The sequence below is a fragment of the Phoxinus phoxinus genome (genome assembly GCF_949152265.1).
Source record: "Phoxinus phoxinus genome assembly, chromosome: 23".
Lineage (NCBI taxonomy): Eukaryota > Metazoa > Chordata > Actinopteri > Cypriniformes > Leuciscidae > Phoxinus > Phoxinus phoxinus.
Genome location: NC_136898.1, coordinates 21,726,009 through 21,747,518, shown reverse-complemented (window position 1 = coordinate 21,747,518; position 21,510 = coordinate 21,726,009). Strand labels below are relative to the sequence as shown.

Here is a 21,510-nt window from a genome sequence, read left to right as displayed (position 1 = left end):
CCAAGCTTTATAGTGAGAGTCAATGGGTATATTTTTTGGGAAGTCCATCAAAGCGCATCCATCCGTGATAAAAGTGCTCGAAACAGCTCTGCGGGGGTTAATAAAGACCTTCTGAAGTGAAGCGATGCGTTCGTGTAAGAAAAATATCCATATAAACTTTATCGACTGAAAATAACTAGCTTCCGGCAGACAGCCGTACGCAAGTCGACTTACGCCAAAAGAGAAACCCTTGAACTTGACGCACAATGTAATGACGAACGCGGTTGCCCAGCACTGTTTGTTTGAACCGCGAGAGGCGTCATAGCTTACGCTACTCCTACATCCAATCATACATCGTCGAGTGTTAAGGTCATTGCGCACTGAGTCCGAAATTTTCGTATGCGTTTTTTCGTATTCGTGATTCGTGCTTGTTACGGATGTGAAAAACGCAGAAAATCGAACCCGTTTCGATTTTTTTTTATGACGGACGAAAGTTTCGGAGGCAGTGTGCAAGTGATTGACATAACGTGAGGTCGTATTTATTTTTTAACGTGCGAAAATTTCGGATGCGAATTTCGGACTCAGTGTGCCTTTACTCGTACTGTGTACGGCCGTCTGCCAGACGCTAGTTTTTTTAGTCGATAAAGGTTTAAATATGGATATTTGTCTTACGTGAACGCTTCGCTTCGCTTCAGAAAGCCTTTATTAACCCCCGCAGAGCCGTGTGGTGTGGAGCACTTTTATCAGGGATGGATGCACTTTGGACTTCCAAAAAAATATTGACTTAAGCTTGGAAGAGCATTTTTGAATATAACTCCGATTGTATTCGTCTGAAATAAGAATGCCATATACACCTAGGATGGCTTGTGAGTTATCATGGGCTAATTTATATTTTTGGCTGAACTATCCCTTTAAAGGGATATCACGGTCTAGATTGAAGGACAGTGTGAACATCCGCTTACAGTCCGGGGTTCGTATATGAGAAAGTAACATCTGAACATATTAATAACAATCTGTGTATCTGCAGAGGAAGTGTAAGTGAGTCAAAAGCACAGACAGATGGTGCGGGTTGTTGCGGGATGGTTTGGGGGCAGGGAGGGTGTTTACTGGTGTGTAATCCGCTCTGATGTCACCGTGTGCTGAAGGAGGGGTCTGAGATCCGCTCGCATAATCCCCGTGTGCTGATCATATAAGAACAGCCGACGAAGATGAAGGCGAGCCGAACAGCTCTTCTTCATCGCTTGTGCTCATAACAGGTAGGTGTAGCGGATGAGACTGTAAACTGCTGTTTGTTTGTCGTGTTTTGCTGAGGGCACTATAGCTCGTAGCCTACAGGAGCTGCACCTGCTGGATGAATTCACTGGGGAGGGAAGATGCGTTTGCCTCCGCGCAGGCCCGCTACGTTATCAAACAATACGCTTTTAACTTTTATTACCGACGGAAAGTTTTTAAATTACACCGTTAAATCTTATTTTGGTGTTTTACTGTGTGTTTAACTACAGAAAATCTTTATTTTATAATGTTGGGAGCAACGAAATGTCCATATGGTTGTAGCGGTATCACCTGGAAGGGACTGACTGCTGCAGTCAATAAACACAGAGACATGAAGAGACAATACAATCATTGCGGTTTTATGCTGAGGCGTTTGGCTTTAAAGTCGCTTTTCTGATATTAAGATGAAAAAGAAGCAAATTGTTAGTGTTAATGGTGAGCTAACAATAATACCGGGTTTTGTCTAATAGCCTACAGTGAAAAATATAATCGATTTTACAGAACATTAAATGTAGCCTAATGTGCCCTACTGTTTATTGTTATTGATAAAAAGTATGAAAAACGTTATAATTTACAGTTTAAATCTATACTGCTTTGACAGTCCATCCAACATGACAGTGCATGCACTTTTTAGAATATGAATAAAACGTTTGAATATTCAATTTATTTACCATAAATTGTGATTTAGAGTGAAATATTTACAAACACCATCGCGTGATGCATCACGTTTGATGATATTTTATTAAAAAAGTTAGTTTATTTTTTATCTCTTAATGCACATTATGGCGTTTTATTTTACAAAGTTAAATAGTTTAGTTTGCATCTTTAAAATGCATCTTTATAGTATCGGTTTCATGTTTATAAGCCGTGGTTCATAGGGCCGAATACGTTTTGATTATCTTCATCATGTGATTTTAAGTTTTACCAGCTGTATTATTATGGTTATCAGTAAAGATACTTGGTCAGTTATTGGTAGGCTATTATACGAGATATTTATTTACACAGTTATGCACTATAAAATGTGCGTGCATCAAAAGGTCTCTCATAATACTTGAAACATTGTCATTATAGTCTTGGATGAAATTCTAGCAACCACAGCTGTCAAGTTTTTTTTGTAGCATAACAGGATTTTACAACTGCAGTGGGATTTAGATTTCACTTTTTTTTAAATGACTCCTCATTCATTAAACCTCTAGTGCTTACTGTACCCACTGTACATTAAACCTATAATTTTTCTAATGTCGTGCACAGTTATACTCTAATTGTAGAATGTAAAAAAAAATAGCAGATTTAAAAAAAAAAAATTTACATTTTTTTTTTAAAGTTAGTGACACCACCTGCCACCGGAACTGCAGAGTGACCCTAATATGCATGCATGCTCTCAGCTGCAAACAATACAAAGAGGCTGCATGCATGATGAAAGTGAAGATCTCTGTTTAAATAGGGAGGTAAATCCCCAGGCTTTGGGTTTTTATGGGAGGTTTGACAGATGAATCTGCTGAACTCCAGGACTGGTAGAGGATGCAGCATGACGACTGCCCACGGTGAGGCCATCTGTGACAGTGCTACTGCCATGATAAACCATGTCTCTGCACAGGAACAAGAACATGCAGTGTGTTACTCTGTCATTATACAGACACATTGCTTGATTAGACATTAAGTGCATTTATAATTTACACTGCCTGGCCAAAAAAAATAGTTGCTGTTTGGATTTTGCTTTGGGATGTACTGGAGTAGACTTTACAGAGTGCTTGACTATAACATCACAACATTTTCAGTGCCATCAAGAGGTGCATACATTTTTGGTCAAGATCTTGTATTGACAATGCAAGAGTCCAGCAGTCTGTCTCCTCCAACACATCCCAAAGACTTTCAGTGAGTTTAAGGTCTGGACTCATTCATGTGTGAAAATGAGTCTTCATGCTCCTTCCCAACCATTCTTTCACAACTTGAGCCTGATGAATCTTGACATTGTCATCCTGGAATATAACCATGATGAGTCTTCCTACATGGTTGTATAAGAAATGAAAAGCTACACACTCCATCTATTAGGGTTAGTTGCCAAACATATAACATGCTAGAAACATAATAATCACTGCAATAATAATCCAATCATAGACTCTTAAGCCTTTGCCAATTTAAATCTGGGCAGTGTACATTGATGGTATTTTTAGGACATAATACTGGTAATGTTTTTTATCTGCTTCCAATATGTTTTCACACATATATTGAGGGATATACTTCTCCTCTACTACCTTTGATTTCTGTGTGTCATTCAGGCAGCAGCATCTAGACAATGAGCAGTGAGTGGGCGGAGCCATGAGCCATAGGGAGGAGCCAGAGGAGGCAGGTCCCAGAGGTCCTCCCCCTCATCGCAGCAAGCAGCCAAATGGGACTCCTCTTGAGGGAGGTCGCCCCAGATGGAGGCCATGCCAGATGCACAATCCCGATGCAGAAAGCCAAGGCCACCACCATCATCACCATCAACAAGCCAACCAGCACCCATCTGGATCTAGCCAAGCTCCACCACGCCACCGTAGGCGGCATGTTCCCGGTCAAGCACAGCGCAGGCGGACTGAGAGCGGAGACACTGAAGTTAGAGCTGGCCAACAGCCCAAGCTGGGGGCGTCAAGACATCGTCGGGGTGGAGAGAGACTCCATCAGCACAAATGCAGACAACAGCACAAAGAAGAAGAACAACAGGTGGTCAAAACTCCTCCAAAAGAACAAGCTTCAGAAGCATTATCTCCAGAAGATTCCTCTCAAGAACTGCTGACTCCATCTCCTCAGGATGAACCAATCACTGATAGACTGGATGGAAACAGTCCAGATCTCTCCCATTCATCTGATGCACAGATTGATCGTGATACAGATCCAGAACAGCCAGAGTCTTCAATGGAACAGTTGGAGGAGAAAGTTCAATGTGAAGAATCAAAGTTTGGCGAAGAGGAATTGGTGAAAGAGAACAAAGAGGAAGAGGACTATTCCCGGGAAACTCGTGAACAAGACTATGTTCCACCTAAGATTACTTCAAAAGGTCGGCCTGAAAGTAAAAGAACCAGTCCACTAAGAGTAGATGTTCCACCGTTCGCCACATCTCCTCACAAAATGATGAACAAACCCTTTTTTCAGTCTCCACGAACCTTCCCCGAGACTCTTCGAAGCTACAACTCTGATCCCAAGTTATACCCTACTCATTTTACCACCAGTTACGCTCGTACAAACAAGAATAAAGGGTTTGATAGTCCTGTGTCCCAAGTTGTGGACCACCAAGATGATCTCTCAGACTCTAGTCATGAAGCCTGCACTGATTCTTACCCTCAACTAAGCCCAGATTCTCACCCTGAAGAGACTTCACCAGAATATCAGACAGAATCATCCCAATGCAACCTAACAGATCCTTATCCAGCCCTTGAGGGGCCTCAGGTGTACGAGAGGAACCAGAGCATGGACGAGTCTGATGACCAGGAAGACATGGGTCAGCTCAGTTCAGTGGGCTCCAGGCTGCACCACTATGATGAACAGTCAGAAGATGAAGCCGAAAGCTCAGGGAGAAGCAGAGCCCAGGTCAGGAAGACATCAAGCTCGACTAGCCTATCACTGGACGTTCACCCCCAAGAGGAGACATCGGAAAATACTCCGCTTTCACCTGATCGGCAGGTTGAAGTAGTGGAAAGACCTGATAAGTCATTCACTTCACCCCAAGATCAAATAACAGAGTCTTGCAGAGCTACAGGAGATGCTGTCTCATTGGCCATCAAGGACATTAAGGAAGCTATCGAGGAGGTGAAGACCAAGACCGTGCGTTCGCCCTACACGCCTGACAAGATCACAGAGCCCGTGTGGGTGATGAGGCAGGACGTGAGCCCTGTTGAGGAGAACCATCCTCAACTACATCCTCAGATTCACTCATATCCACAGTCACCATGTCAGCTACCGCAGTCTTCTCCACTGTATGCGGTGAGTGAGTTTTCCTGCATAATTAACACAATTACTTATGATGAAGTTCTTCATGAAACTTTATTTTAAAGTACCCCTTTTATGCTATTTTAAAGGCTTTATCCTACAATAGTTTTACATGCATCCAAGGTCAAAAAACACTTGAAATTTTCTCATAATGTACACCGCAGCATCACCTCTTTTCTTACAGTGTCTGAAATGGTTCGGTCAAGGATTCGGTCTCTGTAAAACCCTCCTTTCCACAATCCTACTCTGCTCTGATTGGTCAGATGGCCCAGTCTGTTGTGATTGGTCTACTCTGCTCTGATTGGTCAGATGGCCCAGTCTGTTGTGATTGGTCTACTCTGCTCTGATTGGTCAGATGGCCCAGTCTGTTGTGATTGGTCTACCACTTACAGAGTGTGTCGGAAACCAAACCATACCTGAATTTCAGCTCCAGAAAACAGCGTATTCTCCATGTCAACAACATAAAGCAAGGGTCAAACTAGACGTTGTTAGTGAGCAGCCAATGTAGATATAGGCTAGTATTATGTAAAGTAGCTTCGAGCAGAAAGTAAGACTGGAATTACTGACGACTCGTTTCAGGGAGTTCAGAATCGCTTCTTTCTTTTAGGAGACAAAAACTCATGAACGGCAATATCCGAAAAAGCACAATAGGTTCACTTTATAAAAGGCCACAATTAGGCTTTTTGGCAGAATAACAGCAAAGTTTTTGCCATTTTTATTCTATACGCATGGACAGTAAAGTAAAAGAATGGCAAATATTGGATAGAAATATTTCAATGCCAGACTTTGCTGTTGCCATGGAAAACCTGCAGATAACGGGGGATTGTAAAATTGTACAATGATATTCAATAGCAGTGTTTTCTTTACAGGCTCCAGTTCAAGATGCTGAGCTTCCCTGCGGAGCCGAGTCCTCTGGAGTCCATCATCAGGACCAGGATCTTGACATCAGTCCCTGTGTGGCATGTCAAGAGGTGAATTATTGCATTTGACTCGCAGCTGATACATTTATGATTTATTCTTATACTTATTCCTTACGCTTTTACTGTAATTGTAACAATACTGTGTTTTTGGTTTGCAGCCTAGAAGAAATTTGGCCTCTTTCCCTACATATGTTGATGGTACGTTCAAGGAAACCAGACTCTTATGATACGTGTCAAATAAGACTCATCAGGAATTTATTATCCTGCATTATCTTGTAAGATTGTAAGCCATTTGAATTTAAAGCTATAAAAAATGTAAAAAGGAATGGGAATATACATCAGAAATATTTTACTCATTCAAATTTCTAGGGGTGCCAATAATTGTGGCCAACGTGTTTTGTAGAAAAAATTTTTATTTCACAAGGTGATTCCCCCCCACACACACTTTCAAGTCTTTTACTTAGATTTTTTTAGATTTTTGCTTCTTTTTTTATGAAATATTGAAAGGATAAATTTTACAGCCATTTTTGATCATATTTACAAGGGGTGCCAATAATTCGGACAACTATATAGACATATTGTTAAAAACAACAACTATTAAAAACTACTAAATATACAATACAATTATTAAAACTATTTTTTTTTTTTTTGCACATTTAAGATTTGCATTTTGACCTTATTTTCATGACAATTGAGCACATTTCTACTCAGTTTTCATTACCATTATGCAAAAAAAAAAAAAAAAAATTTATAAAGGATTTTTGCAACATATTTGTAATTCTGCTTTTATTATGATTTAAATAAAAAATAAATGATATTAAAAATAAATAAACTGACAGGAAAGGATGATTTTCATTACAATATACCAGAACTGAGGTTCCAATGATAATTAAACACAAAAGTAAAAGATTGAGAGCATTTACAGCGATGCGAATCCCAAAATAATGCATAGCATCAGGTTCAATGCTCTGCTATCCCTATGGTCTTCCTGTTTCCACAGTTCCTGGCCCATGTGACCCTGAGGATTTGATTGACGGCATAATTTTTGCCGCAAACTATCTGGGCTCCACCCAGCTGCTGTCCGAGAGGACGCCCACGAAGAGCGCGCGCATGCAGCAAGCCCAGGAGGCCATGAGCCGCGTCCGGGTGAGCACACACACACACACACACACACACACCAATACTTCACTCTATCTCTAATATACTGACTCATCTTCTAAGGTTATGTGAGGTTATGGATGAAAGACATGTCACATACATCTGAATATCTAGTCTCTGAACAAACAAATGTGAGTGACAGGTAGTTGATTCTGAGAGTCAGTTGTTGTCTCAGGGCCAGCTGATGTCATTCTGATCAGAGCTGAAGTTTTGATGGCGTTTCCCAAAAATCTTCCGCCTATCACAATACCATAACATCCCACGCACCCCGTCCCCCCCTTCAGCCAAATGATCCCGTGTTATTTCATTTGGGCGTATCCATCATTTCCAGACCAATGGCACTGCGTCTGAGCCGCCCACCATGCCCTTCATGTTTGTAGGCTTTATTTGACCGTTCTCTGTTTTTATTTGTCCCTTGCCGAGCAGACAGCCCAGACACAGGCCAAAATCAGACATAAGGTACGGTGTGTGTTCCTGTAGACATGCAGGTCTTTAGTAAGATTTTTGCTGTTCTTTTTCCTTTGTCTTATATCAAAGTGTGTTGTTTGACAGGCTTTTATATGATTACAAGTACCAAGGGATTCAAATCTAACAGCATCTCTGTTGGTGGACTGCTAGAGAGCGGTGTGTTTGCTAGTCCAGGAAGTGATGCGCTGCTTTAAGAGTAATAACAGTTGTTCTTGGCTTGCGGTATCAGCAGGGCACTGAGAGCGGGCCGCCGTCCAGCACAGAAGTGGACCTCTTTATATCAACGCAGAGGATCAAAGTGCTCAGCGCTTTCACACAGGTGCAGAACACGCTTCGAATCACTTTCATGCTGGTTTCACTTTGAATGTTTGACAGGTTTGCATGTCGTGTGCTAGACAGACTCGTGACGATAGGCGTGCAGTCTGGTCCTCATTGCGGCTTATTCTGGCCAAGAACTGTTTACATGACTCTGTTTTCAACGAAAAACTGAAAGCATTTGTGTTTTGGCTGTTCATTTACACAACAGCGTCGTTTCGGGGGCCTGAAAATGCTTTGTTTTGAAAAGGGTTTTCAAATCCCAAGTTTTTGAAAACTACACCGTTACCGTCTCCGTCTAAACTACAAAAACGTGAATTTGTGAAAACAGTGACGTCATGCGTAGTACGTGTTCAGTCTATAGGCGCGTAGTGTTTCTTTACAAAGTGACATTGCCATCTACTGGCCTGGTATGAATAATGCAGCGTTTATTGTCATTTTCGCGGATCTGTGTGAACGGCGAACGTTTTGACAATGTTGTCGCCTGTGTGTGAAACTTTTCCAAAAATGCAAAGGAAAAACCTTTAAGTTTTTAGTACATTGTTGTCGTTTAAATGTAAAATTAGATCGTCTGAGTGACATATAATGTTTGTTTTTACATTTAGGGATGGGTAAAAGTTGCAAATGTCAAGTTGTTAAATCTGTCAATTTAATCAAAAATACATTGAAAGTGCAATATATGCAATTATTTAAATTCATCTCTTCTAAACATGAACATGTTTTTAATTTCTCTACAAAAAATTATTTTGGTATTTTTATTGGAGCATTAAGTAAAAAATGTCAGGGTGATATGACTGTCTTGGTATCATAATGAAGAGAAAAGCCTCATTAAAAGAATTAAATTCTAATTATTTTAAATACTATTTAAAATATATTTGTAATTATTTTTTTGAACCATTATGATTTTTTTTTACATTTCTAAAAACTAAAGAAAGTCTCATTAAATGACTGAAAGTCAAATTCAATGTCATTTGGTGCAACCAACTTGCAGAAACCAGCATAAAACAGGAAGTGATATCATAGAGAGGACCTGTCAACATCAGTAAGGGCTCGTTCACACAGAACGCGTTTTTTCTTTGAAAGTTGAACTTCTTTTCACTTGAGCGCGTGTTTTTAGAACACAATGTCGCGCGCGGAGACGCCGCAAAAGACGCCAGGCTTAAGCGCAACGGTTATACATGTCCGTCTAGTGCGTTTACATGGAGAAACAATGGAAAAGTGGCGCATTGGAATAGAAAAATTAGTTCTGTGTGAACTAAGTCTCTTAAAATATTAGATATTTGGACCTTTTCATGTTAGGTTAGTTCAGGTTGTCAAATGTCATGTGGTGTGACATGGCACTTTTTATTTGTTCAGGACACAAACACATACAGCAGTTATAGGAATAAACCTCATTAGTTGTGATCAAATGTTCAAAAACACAGACTGACCTCTAGCATCCTCGGCTTGGCAGGACACCATGATGGACCATCCGCTGAGGACCATCTCGTACATAGCCGACATCGGGAACATGGTTGTGCTGATGGCTCGTGGGAAGATGATTCGCTCTCAGAGCGCACAGGAGAACTTGGACACGGCAGAGACGCATCACACAAACCCAGCACGAGACGACCAGCGCCAGTACAAGATGATCTGCCATGTGTTTGAATCAGAAGATGTGAGTGTTTCAACAGTTACACCACGTCCTCCACGGAAGGCTGCACATTGTTGATGTTTCTTGGATCTTTCTCTCGGTCAGGCTCAGCTGATTGCTCAGTCCATCGGCCAGGCCTTCAGCGTCGCGTATCAGGAGTTTCTGAGAGCCAATGGCATTGATCCAGAAGACCTGAGCCAGAGAGAGTACAGCGACCTGCTCAACACTCAGGACATGTACAACGACGACCTCATTCACTTCTCCAAGTCCGAAAACTGCAGAGATGTAAGTTGACCAGTGGCCATAAAGTGACAGTAGTTGAGCAATATTTCTTTTTTTTCCAATTTGGTTTTTCCAATGGACCATTATTTCAAATATGTGTGTTCAGCCCCGCAAAGTACCAATGGTTATTTAGCGTTGCTAAGCCAAACACTGCAACTAAATTGTTTCAACCCTGTTACACTAAGTTTGAAATTCATAAACTTAAATTCATAAGTCTCTTATTAAATCACACATATAAAATTTATATATCAGTTAGATTTCTGTTGATTTCTACACAAAACATGTGCAATGACCATTCACCCCTGTTACATAAAAAAAAATGTTACAGGGTTGAATATCAGTTCTATAAGATGGGAATATCACACTATACCACATTTTTTATTTTGCCAGGATTTTTTTATTTTTTTATAGATATATATTTATATAAGAGTTAAAATATTAAGCTTTGAAAAAATGTAAAAGGTCAATTTAAGCATAATAATATAGAAAAACACTTGGATTGAAACATGGGAGAAATACTTGATAATGTCACAGTTTCTAATATAACACCAGGAATAGCCAGGAAACGTTATTTTTAAAGGGGGAAGTGTGTATGGCACAACAGAAATTAGAGACAAAACCAGATTCTACATTTTCTCATAATATGCAAAAAAAATATTTAGAGGAAAACATTTATGTTGCCAAAGCATTTTATTTTATTTTCAACAAAAACTAAATGTAGTTAGAATTTGACTTTTTTTCGATGGTAATAATTGAGACAAGTAAATTGGATGATATTTCAACGAAAAAAAAAAAAAAAGTTTATTATTTCAAAATTAATTTAGCCATGCACACTTAACAGAGCTAAACTATCATATACAATGACTTCTGATCTGAAGTGTGATGACTTGTGGCTGTGTGTCAGGTGTACATCGAGAAGCAGAAGGGTGAGATGCTGGGTGTGGTGATCGTGGAGTCGGGCTGGGGCTCGATCCTGCCCACGGTCATCATCGCCAGCCTGATGCACAGCGGACCCGCAGCCAAGTCCGGGAGACTCAACATCGGAGATCAGATCATGACCGTCAACGGCACCAGTCTGGTCGGACTGCCGCTCTCCACATGTCAGAGCATCATTAAAGTAGGACTTGCTTGTTCTGTTGTGTTTTCTGTATTGCTGATCTGACAACAAACGTTTGAGCTTTTAGACTCTACACACACTGATTCTAAGGGAGTTTCATGTTAGCATGTTGCTAAGCTAATAGCTCAAAGCTGTAATGATCATAAAATTACATAACATAGAAATGTTGGGTAAAATTGTCTGTTTTTAAGTAAGTTAAACTTAAAGTCCCCCAGTGTTGAAAATCAAGTTTTTAATGTTTATGTGTCTATGTGGTGTTTTTAATACGCTTTAAGACAAACCATGTGTATATTCATAAGTCGACACCATTGCTGAGTATTTTCTCCTTAAAACTGCAGTGAACCAAAGACTGTCAAACTCGGTTTGAAATCGCTGGTGTTTCTGACGTCACAAACTACCTTGTAACCAATCAGATCAACATGTGATCGTCAACCAGCGGATCTCTGAGCTGGTGTGAGTGAGTGGAGGCGGGGCTCATTTGCATATTCATAGAACCGCGTATACTAAATGAGGCAAGGGTGTAGAGTTAGTAAAGCTATTTTTAGGAAAAAAGATTTAAATATGTAATTTTGGTGATCAAAGATGAGTTTTAAGTGATACAATTGACTACAGGAAGACTTAAATGTACTATATTCTGCTATCGTTGATACATTTTCTTGGATAGATTTTTTTTACATTCAGGTTAGTGTGGATTCTGGGATTGCCTTGTTCACAAAGAGTATCTTTATAAGAATTAAGGTATGATCACATTTACTGTTGTTCTGTGAATTTCCACGGGCGAAATCCAGTCATTTCAATAGGAATCCAATGAATCGCGTATTTCGTGTGGAGGAGAGATTTCCTTCCGCTCGCAGATTTCTCTCAGAAGTCGATCATGTGAATTTGCCTCGTTGACAAACAGAAAACTGGTTTAAACGTGACGTCTGTGTGAGCTTCATACATCTATTGACAACCCAGCATACTGGGAACTTTGGCTTATGTTCTGGCAATGTCCTCTCAAAGTTATGAACCAACATTCTTCCGGTAATAATTGAAATGTATCTGGTCTTTAATAATTTTCTCAAAACAATGTTTTTTCTGAAACATTTTAGTTGGACGTTAGTCTGTTTTTTTTTTTTTTTTTTTACGTTCCCATAATACTTGCAAAATGATTAAATAGAGAAAACATTCCCTTAATGCCTCACGGCAAAATAATGTGTTTCGATTACTGTGTTCAGGGGCTAAAGGCTCAGTCCAGGATAAAGATGAACATCGTCAGGTGTCCCCCGGTGACCATGGTGCTCATCCGCAGACCAGACCTCCGCTATCAGTTGGGTTTCAGTGTACAGAATGGCATTGTGGGTATTAACGTCACAACATTGGTCAGTTGTTACGGTGTTTCACTAGGTAGCAGCTGCTGACGGAGTTGCTGTTTTGTTGTCAGATTTGCAGCCTCATGCGAGGGGGGATTGCAGAGAGAGGAGGCGTCCGCGTGGGCCATCGCATCATCGAGATCAACGCTCAGAGCGTAGTGGCCACACCTCACGAGAAGATCGTCCACATCCTGTCCAACGCCGTGGGAGAGGTAAAGCGTGTGCTCCGTCAGGCACGGTTGGGGAGTCCCGTCCCTGTATTCTGCTGCCTTTTAAAACAATTTCTTTTATAGCTTAAAACGGTTATCACACACCTAGCAAGGTTTCCCAGATTAACACGGCAAGAAAAGTCTAGTAAGTTGTTTTGAACAAAAAATCCTTCCTCCGCCAAGCAGTTAATCCACAGCAACATGCGTGAATGGTGTGAGACACACACACACACTCCCATAGTGTCCCCGTCACTATACTGGGGCGTTAGGACCCACACAGACCACAGGGTGAGCGCCCCCTGCTGGCCTCACTAACTCCTCTTCCAGCAGCAACCGGGTTTTCTCAGGAGGTCTCCCATCCAGGTACTAACCAGTCTCAGCCCTGCTTAGCTTCAGTGGGCGACCAGTCTTGGGATACAGGGTGATATGACTGCTGGCCATGTGACTGAATGAATATTGAGTGGCTATAAATGAAATCGCCATGTTGTCACTGTCACGAGTCCAACCGTGTCAATGTTGCTTCACTTACATTCACATATTGTGTCCATCTTACTGACACTTCAGAATCTCAGCTGAAGTAGTAGATCATCCGAGTACTGTTTTACGAACACTGAATTCAGACATACTACAGTACGTGGCTCACATACTGTTTTTCACCTACTGTATAGTATGGAAGTAGGCATATTCTGACCCGTTTACACCTTTCAAGTTAGCATGTTGTTGAGCTAATGGCTTAGTAGCGTTACATTAGACTCGTCACTCGTATTGTTTTGAATGTTGAAAAATGCAACGCTCAATATGGCGAAATGTTGACAGTTGTTGTCAGATTTCATTGGTGATTTCAAATATGAAATTTAATCGTAAGCTTGGTAGACAGTTTTGGACAATTTAATGTTTCCTCATTCAAAAAGATAGGAGCTGCACTCACATGATTGAAATAGAGGCCCGAGAGGCGTTTCAAAGATGGCCGCCGAGTAAAATGACTTGTCTTAAAGGGACTTTGATAATACTCTTATAATAATAATAAAAATTCAAAGCGCATGAATACTGTAATCATGCGAATCTGTATTCCTCAGATCCACATGAAGACTATGCCTGCCGCCATGTACCGCCTGCTCACGGCCCAGGAACAGCCCGTCTACATCTGAAGCTCTATCACTTTTACACACACTCACCCCGACTTATTATTTATTGAGATATTAATATAACTGTTTACAGATTTATTTAACTGGGTGTATGTATTTATTATTTCATTAGTGCATAAACCAAACCGTTCCAGCAGCATCTGACCTGCCTTAATCTCTCTGTGATCTCTGAGCGCCGTGATCAATGCACTGGCGTCAGTGTTCAAACGTACCAAAGAGAACTGAGCGGCCCGACACGATCCGAGATCAATGGCACTGAGTCACTGTAACTGTTGCACACACACCTGACTCACTCAGCTGTACTGTTGTCATCAATAAACTAAGTAAAGGTACAAAATATTTGCACATCTTTCATTCACATTTTCTAGTTTTTTTTTTTCCACTGTTTTTGAAAGAAGTCTCTTCTGCTCACCAAAAGCTACATTTATTTAATCCAAAATATAATGTAATACTGTGACCTATTATAATTAAAAATGTATTTTCTATATGAATGTATTTTAAAATGTAATTTATTCTTGTGATAAAAGCTAAATTATCACATGATCTTTCATAAATCAGTCTAATATGATAATTTAATGCTCAAGAAACATTTCTGATTATTATCAATGTTAAAAAAAGTTGTGCTGCTTCATACTTTACATTACAACAGCATTTAAAACAATATTAACCTTTACGGTTTGATAAATTCAATGCATACTTGCTGAATAAAATAATGAATATTTAAAAAAAAGTCCTGTCCCCAAACTTTTGAATGGTAGTGTAAATTTTCAAGCATTTAAACAGCAAAACTTTCTTGCAAGAATACAATGGAACAATTAATAATGTTAAATTACTATAAAAAGTAATTTTTTGTAGACCAATTTAAGTTATTGTGACAAACTATTTAACACAAACTATATCAGAATCTGTCAATCCCTGCTCTAGATATGGCTCAAGTTATTAATAATGAGTCAAGCACAACTAAAGACAAGCAAAGCAGAAATATTAAAAGTTTTATTTATTTGTCTTTAATATTTTAAAAAATCCACCAATCTGTGTTTTATTAGTGGTTAAACCCAAAGCACTGATCCTAGACGCATAACAATAGTGTGAACATTACACATGATCTTATCATAAGCCAGTTTTTAATCATAATTATTGCATAAAATAATTTTCTAAACTTCAGTTAATACATGTTTTAATACATGATCAATGACATTAAGGCACTCCAGCAAATGCTTTGGGAAAATAACATTTCATTTTGGTTTATGGCAAATTTGAGTGGTGTTAATAAGGAAAGTGTAACGTTTACTCCATCTAGCTTTCATTAGAAACAGTGTGGGGAAAGAAAACTAAAGATGCAAAAAAAAAAAAAAAAAATCACTACAAGACGACATGAAATATACACTGAAATTTCATATAAAAACATTGCAGGTATAAAAAGATGCTGTTTAATAAATTGCACGTTTATACTGCATGTGGTGAACAATAGCACACACTCTTCCTCTGTGATGACACGCACAGGACAGATCCCAGCACAGACCCCATGAGGTTAACGGGACATCGCAGGGAGTTAGAATTCAGTGTCGTTGTATTTCTTGGGATTGTAATAGCCTCTGCGGTTCTGGTCAGCCAGCTGGCGTCGATACTCTTCCTCGTCCTCATCCTCGGCGCGGTGCTGAGAGCGGCTCTCTGAATACTGGGGTTTGGAGGAGCTCTGGGACTCGGCGGTTGAGCTGGAGCTGAAGGGAACAGAGCCATCACTGATGGGACGTACCATTAAACACTTTAGGGATTCATATGTGTGTTGAAATGGGAATCAGAGAAAAAAGGAAAGAGAGAGAGAAGGGTGGGGGGAAAAACAATCTTACCCAATTGGTTGTGGCCTGTTTTGATTTGGTTTGGGTTTGTGGACAACTGCGTAAATATCTGGATGTTTCTGAGATATTTCCAGCTGTTGACCAAAAAGATATAAAACCAGATACATTTAAAAAAATGAAATGTCAATTAAAGAATTAAAGTGAATTAAATTAAAGAACCCCCCCCCCCCCCCCATATTTAAATTATCTATCTATCTATCTATCGTCTGTCTGTCTGTCTATCTATCTATCTATCTATCTGTCTATCTATCTATCTATCTATCTATCTATCTATCGTCTGTCTATCTATCTATCTGTCTATCTATCTGTCTATCTATCTATCTATCTATCTATCTATCTATCTATCTATCTGTCTATCTATCTATCTGTCTATCTATCTATCGTCTGTCTGTCTATCTGTCTATCTATCTATCGCCTGTCTGTCTATCTGTCTATCTGTCTATCTATCTATCTATCTATCTATCTATCTATCTATCTATCTATCTATCTATCGTCTGTCTGTCTATCTATCTATCGCCTGTCTGTCTATCTATCTATCTATCTATCTATCTATCTATCGTCTGTCTGTCTATCTATCTATCTATCTATCTATCGTCTATCTATCTATCTATCGTCTGTCTGTCTATCTATCTATCTGTCTATCTATCGTCTGTCTGTCTGTCTGTCTATCTATCTATCTATCGTCTGTCTGTCTGTCTGTCTGTCTGTCTATCTATCTATCTATCTATCTATCTATCTATCTATCTATCTATCTATCTATCTATCGTCTGTCTGTCTGTCTGTCTGTCTGTCTGTCTGTCTGTCTGTCTGTCTGTCTGTCTGTCTGTCTGTCTGTCTGTCTGTCTATCTATCTATCTATCTATCTATCTATCTATCTATCTATCTATCGTCTGTCTATCTGTCTGTCTGTCTGTCTGTCTGTCTGTCTGTCTGTCTGTCTGTCTATCTATCTATCTATCTGTGTGCGTGTGTGCCAAATGACATTTAAGTAGATTTCCCCATTTTAATTTTAATAATAATAATAAAAAAGTATATAAATCATTTATAATTTGTATCAAATTGAAATGGGGGAAATGTGCTTAATTGTCATGACAACAATGAATTAATGAATAAATAAACTTCTGTATGCATAATAAATCTTTTATTTTTATGTTGGTGTGAAATATGACATTTGTAATAGTTCTGTGAGGTTCTTTCTATCAGACATTCAGCAGCTTGTGTCGTGTGTGTGTGAATGAGATCACAAACCCGTGCTTGTTCGGCCTCCTGGAGCTCCAGCATCCTTTTGGCCCGGGCCAGGTTGTCCATTTGCTCGAAAGCCTTCACCTTTCCCCGGAAGGTGCGGCTGGCGGGGTCCTCGGCGGGGTCTTTAGGGGCCGCGTCGTCGGCCGGGCCCGTCTTCATGGTGAAGCTGGGCTTCTGGGCTACTGGCGGAGGAAGGGGTCTGGAGCTGACCGGGACATCACTGCTGATCGTGCTGCTGGAGCGCGAGTCGAAACTCCTGGAGTCGGCAGGACGGGAAGCTGACCTGACCTGCAGGAACACGTGGGGTTTTAACTGAGGTGCTGTCCATATCAGGGCTCAAGAATACTCAAGGGAGGAACAGGAGGTATAAAGGAAACGACAGGACATCTGACCTTAGGGGGTTCTGGAACAAACGATGGAGGCGGGCTGGGGTCCCGCTGCACCTCTCTGCTCGCGGGCTTCTTTGAGCGCTCGTGGGGAACGGGCATGGGCCTCTGAGAGGGGGAAGAGGGACAACTGGAGCATTGATTCATTCAAAAACATTCAAAATGCAGACAATGACTGTAATACCACACAAACCACACTGAAAGCACGTCTAAAATCCTAGAAAACCAAAAATAAGTTATCAAAAGACTACAATATTTGGAAAAAAGCTTAATGACTGATGTTGGCATATTTCTTGTATTATTAATACTACTACTATATACACTAATATACTATAATACGCTAAAGAAACATTTCTGATTATTATCAATGTTGAAAACAGTTGTGCTGCCTCAGTTTTGTGGAAATCATGGTTAAAAAAAATAGATTATTTGAAGAACAGAAGTTGAAAGAACAGCATTTATTTGAAATAGAAACATGAACACTGAATGAATACATTATATATATATATATTAAAGCTTACTGACCAAAAACTTCTGAAAAATAGTGTTAAGTAATATTATTATTAAAAATGAACAGTGAAAAGTTGTCAAACTATTATAAGCATCTGAAACAGAATATCATAAAACAGAAAATTATATCACAAGGCCCCTTATAATAGTTTGACCTTTTTATGACACTGCAAGTTCAAAAAACGGTTCAATTGATAAAAAAAGAAAACTTTATAATAGTAATGCATGCTTCATTATTTAAAAATTCTTGCTAGGTAAATTAAAAGGGTAATATTTGCCTTAAAAATGTTGGTAAAACGTTTTTGTGTACATTCACACAAAGAAAAAAAGATTTTTACTTGATGGTTACGCCACTTGACTTCTAGAGTCATTAAATCAAACCCTGTTTAAATGGCACATATATTCACAGTCATTGAACTATTCAAAAAGAGGATCTACATGAATGTGTGTTGATATGCAGTTTCACTCGTGTCCTGTAGGGAGCAGTGTGCACAAAGCTGGATCCATGAACACAATTTGCTCATCACTGATGCTCATATGACGGTCAGTGATAATGAAAACAGGATGAGTGACCTTTCCAGATTTTGATACTGAAATGACTCCATGTTTCCAGGTAGTGCTTGATGGGTACGGCTGGAATCACATGACCAACAGTGGTAAATGTGTGTAGTAGTTGACAGCGCCACACTAACCTCCTCGCTGACGGGCTCAGACGAGCGACTGATCGCTGACATGGGCTGTGGCTCGTCGGTGGACTCGTCCAGTTCGTTATCTGTGTATGCGCCGCCCTCATCCGCCGTGTCCTCGTAATCGCTGGTCAAGCGGCTGTCCATGCTCAGGTAGTCTGCGCTCATGGCCGACAGGTATGACATGCGATCGTCCTGCAGATCCAAGTCCTCCTCGGGCCCATCAAGCTGAAACCCCACACACAGTTCAGCTCGAACAGGTCTGATCATTTGTTATTTCACATTTTAATAATAATAATAAATAAAAAAGTCTGATTATGCTTTTTTACGTTTTCATGTTTCTTTAATGTTATGTTGATGTTTGAGCATGAAAAAGCTTTGCAAAATTATAAAGCACAAAGTCCCTCCAGCTGAACTCTGAAATGCCTCCATTGTAGTCTTGAGTTTAAGCAAGAAAGCACATTTCAATGTAGGTATTGATTTTTTTACGAGTTGCATAGATATTGTTAGTAATTTTATCAATTAAGGAAACAAGGCAGCACAAAATGAATTGTAACTGTGTACATTGTATTATGAAAGGAATAAATGCTTGCCTTGCTTTCACAGACCCAGACGGCTTTATCTTGTTGCTCTCGTACGGCTTCCTTGAGACTCCCAAACCAGGCATCATGGGAAGAGTTCAGATCAATGGTATCTGGATAAAGAATCAAAATATAGGCATCGATGATCTAAAAAAGTGTATATTATAAGTATATTTGTACATTTCCTAAGGAATGGCTCATCAGACTTACCAGTGAACAGGTGTGAGCAGGTTTTCCGCAGTTTAACTGCTTGTTCGTAAAGCTTGCGTGAGCTGCGGTTGGAGCCGGGAACCAGGCGGTTTCTCATGGTCTTCACGCCCTGCTTGCTATCTGGGTTGAGGAAAATGACGATGGGATACCACTGGGTGTAATTTAGGGTGTCTACAGCCTTTGGAGTGACGTCAAGCAGAGCGTGTAGATCCTATGAACAAGAAAAAAAAGATTGTTTCTTAGATATGAATGAATTTTTACACAGGGATTCTGAGGGGTGACTGTGGGGTGTTTACCTGCTCGATGATCTGACGAATAGTTTTGAGTCTCACCACACCAGACGGCTTCTCGGAGCCCGCGTCTTTAGGTTCTGTCTCTGTCACAAGAAAAACATGCACAGATCAAAAATCCCATCCACACACCACTATATTTGCAGAGTCTTTTATAAAGTTGTGAATGGCTTACTTGCTACGATAAACTCATCTGGAAGTTCATTGCCAAGCTTTTCATTGGCTGCGTCTGAAATGGGGCCGAATATTACGACGGGTCGTCTAAACCCAGCTGGTGGTGGAGAGACAAAGAAAAAAGTCTTAGTACATAAACACACATAAACAAGATCTCGCGATATTAAAACGGGACGATACCGAGTTGAGTTTCTGGCAAATATCAGATTACTTGATTAATCGTCAAAATAATCAACCGATTACTCGATTACAAAAATAATAGATAGTGACAGCCCTAGGTTACTTAAAACATTTCAAAATTCACCTGCATTGTTTCGCATTTAATAAAAGGCTATTTTTACAGTCATATATTTTGCTATTGAAGATTTCTTAAAAAATAACGTTCAAATATCTTCTCATTCTCATGAACGCAACATCTCGTGAGCTAAGTGTATCGTCACAATGTGTAAATTTTTTAATTTATAAAAAAAGTTTCACATATTTATAAAAAAATATTTAATTGTATTGTAGAAACAAAACAAGTTGAGTGCCTTATCTAACCCGCACCGCACTATAGTATTACAAATCTGGAAACACTATTTAAAACCTTTATGTATACTGCATTATAAAGGTATTCGAAATGTATGTCATAATGTATTATATTTTTTCATAAATAATTGTAACCAAAGTATAAATTCATTATAATATTCGCAGATTCCTTGTGGAGTCTGAAATTGATTGTTTGTCTTGTTATAATTTTTAAAGGAGTAACAATGAATAGACAAGAATTATAATGTACGGTTACAATTATTCATGAGACCATGAAGTGCCTCATAAAGTGGAATAATTAATGCATTCAAATAATTTTATAACGCATTATATATAAAGGCTTTAAGTAAAGTTTACATTTTAATACATAAAAAAAGCACTAAATTATTCAAAAGTATTGAAAAAAAACAACAACAAAAAAACATTTAATTCAAACTTTTAAAAGACTTTAGACATTTTTATTTAACTTAACATTTATTTTAAAAAAAATATTTCAAATTAAGCACAAAACCACATTGAAATGTATTTTAAACACATAAATGTGTATTATGTGAAGTAAAGCATGATGGACGCACCTTCGCGCAGCACCACTCTCTCGTAGGCTGGGAAGCGTGTAGTGACCGGTGTAGCAGTGAGATCCTCTCTGCTCTTGCGGAGATCTTTCTTCTTGGCTGCCCTTTGACCTCTCAGCCTCCAGAAATCTCCTCTGTCATTGGCAGAGCCTTTCTGTGCATTCTGAACATTTGCCATCTGCTCCGCTCTGATAAACAAGATGATCACACAAACACCTAACAAATAATGTGCTTTTAAAGTCAATGTCAAAGGGTGACCACGTGACTAGGTGATGTCAGCAAATAGCAAATGTCATTTCAAGAGTCGGTTTTGATTTCATGCTAACATCAAGAGAAGTCGTCCTCCTACTAAATACTAAAGAAATGCAATAAATGAAGCAAAATAGTGAAGACTTCTGCAGCGTGATCACATGATCTCACCTGCTCTTGCTGGGTATGATGCCTTTCTCCAGGAGCTGATTGTCTTTGTCCGTGCGGATGGCGAGCCAGTTTCCCAGCTTTCCGTCGTACAGGGTGTCCACCACTTTAAATATCTCCCCTCTGGAGAAGGTCAAGCTCTGAGGAAGCTCTTTCTCGTACTCAAAATGAGTTCTGATGAAGAAGTTATCCCCTCGTCCAGACGCCAGGATGTCTTTATAAACTAAAATAAAACG

General features: G+C 39.5%; 2 protein-coding genes across 25 annotated transcripts in view; one reads left to right on the top strand and one right to left on the bottom strand.

Moving 5' to 3' along the window:
• The first annotated feature begins 903 nt into the window (after nt 1–903).
• On the top strand, nt 904–14,538 carry apba1b (amyloid beta (A4) precursor protein-binding, family A, member 1b). 4 transcript variants are annotated; one of them, XM_079599753.1, is made up of 13 exons: nt 940–1,235; nt 3,531–5,211; nt 6,087–6,188; nt 6,296–6,335; nt 7,138–7,283; nt 7,722–7,754; nt 7,993–8,082; nt 9,532–9,735; nt 9,817–9,996; nt 10,898–11,110; nt 12,328–12,447; nt 12,534–12,674; nt 13,748–14,530. In XM_079599753.1, the coding sequence occupies exons 2-13, from the start codon at nt 3,571–3,573 to the stop codon at nt 13,817–13,819; spliced, it is 2,982 nt and encodes a 993-aa protein (XP_079455879.1). In that variant the 5' UTR covers nt 940–1,235; nt 3,531–3,570; the 3' UTR covers nt 13,820–14,530. The 4 variants fall into 4 exon arrangements, with proteins under 4 accessions (XP_079455881.1, XP_079455879.1, XP_079455880.1 ...); XM_079599754.1 differs by having other exon boundaries at nt 1,098–1,235; nt 7,996–8,082; nt 13,748–14,538; XM_079599755.1 differs by lacking the exon at nt 7,722–7,754 and having other exon boundaries at nt 904–1,235; nt 13,748–14,375.
• A 243-nt stretch (nt 14,539–14,781) lies between these two features.
• tjp2a (tight junction protein 2a (zona occludens 2)) overlaps nt 14,782–21,510 on the bottom strand; it is a 42,568-nt gene continuing 35,839 nt past the window's right edge. For 11 of the 21 annotated variants that reach the window (XM_079599738.1, XM_079599739.1, XM_079599741.1 and 8 more), the window contains 11 exons: nt 21,278–21,497; nt 20,861–21,045; nt 19,759–19,854; nt 19,590–19,669; nt 19,294–19,504; nt 19,096–19,196; nt 18,509–18,730; nt 17,313–17,414; nt 16,924–17,208; nt 15,667–15,749; nt 14,782–15,537 (listed from right to left, as the gene is read on the bottom strand). In XM_079599738.1, coding sequence (XP_079455864.1) covers nt 15,369–15,537; nt 15,667–15,749; nt 16,924–17,208; nt 17,313–17,414; nt 18,509–18,730; nt 19,096–19,196; nt 19,294–19,504; nt 19,590–19,669; nt 19,759–19,854; nt 20,861–21,045; nt 21,278–21,497 — 1,754 coding nt within the window. In that variant the 3' untranslated portion in view covers nt 14,782–15,368. Of the gene's footprint in view, nt 15,559–15,666; nt 15,750–16,923; nt 17,209–17,312; nt 17,415–18,508; nt 18,731–19,095; nt 19,197–19,293; nt 19,505–19,589; nt 19,670–19,758; nt 19,855–20,860; nt 21,046–21,277; nt 21,498–21,510 lie in introns of all 21 variants that reach the window. The other 10 variants (XM_079599737.1, XM_079599736.1, XM_079599735.1 and 7 more) reach the window with 1 other exon arrangement.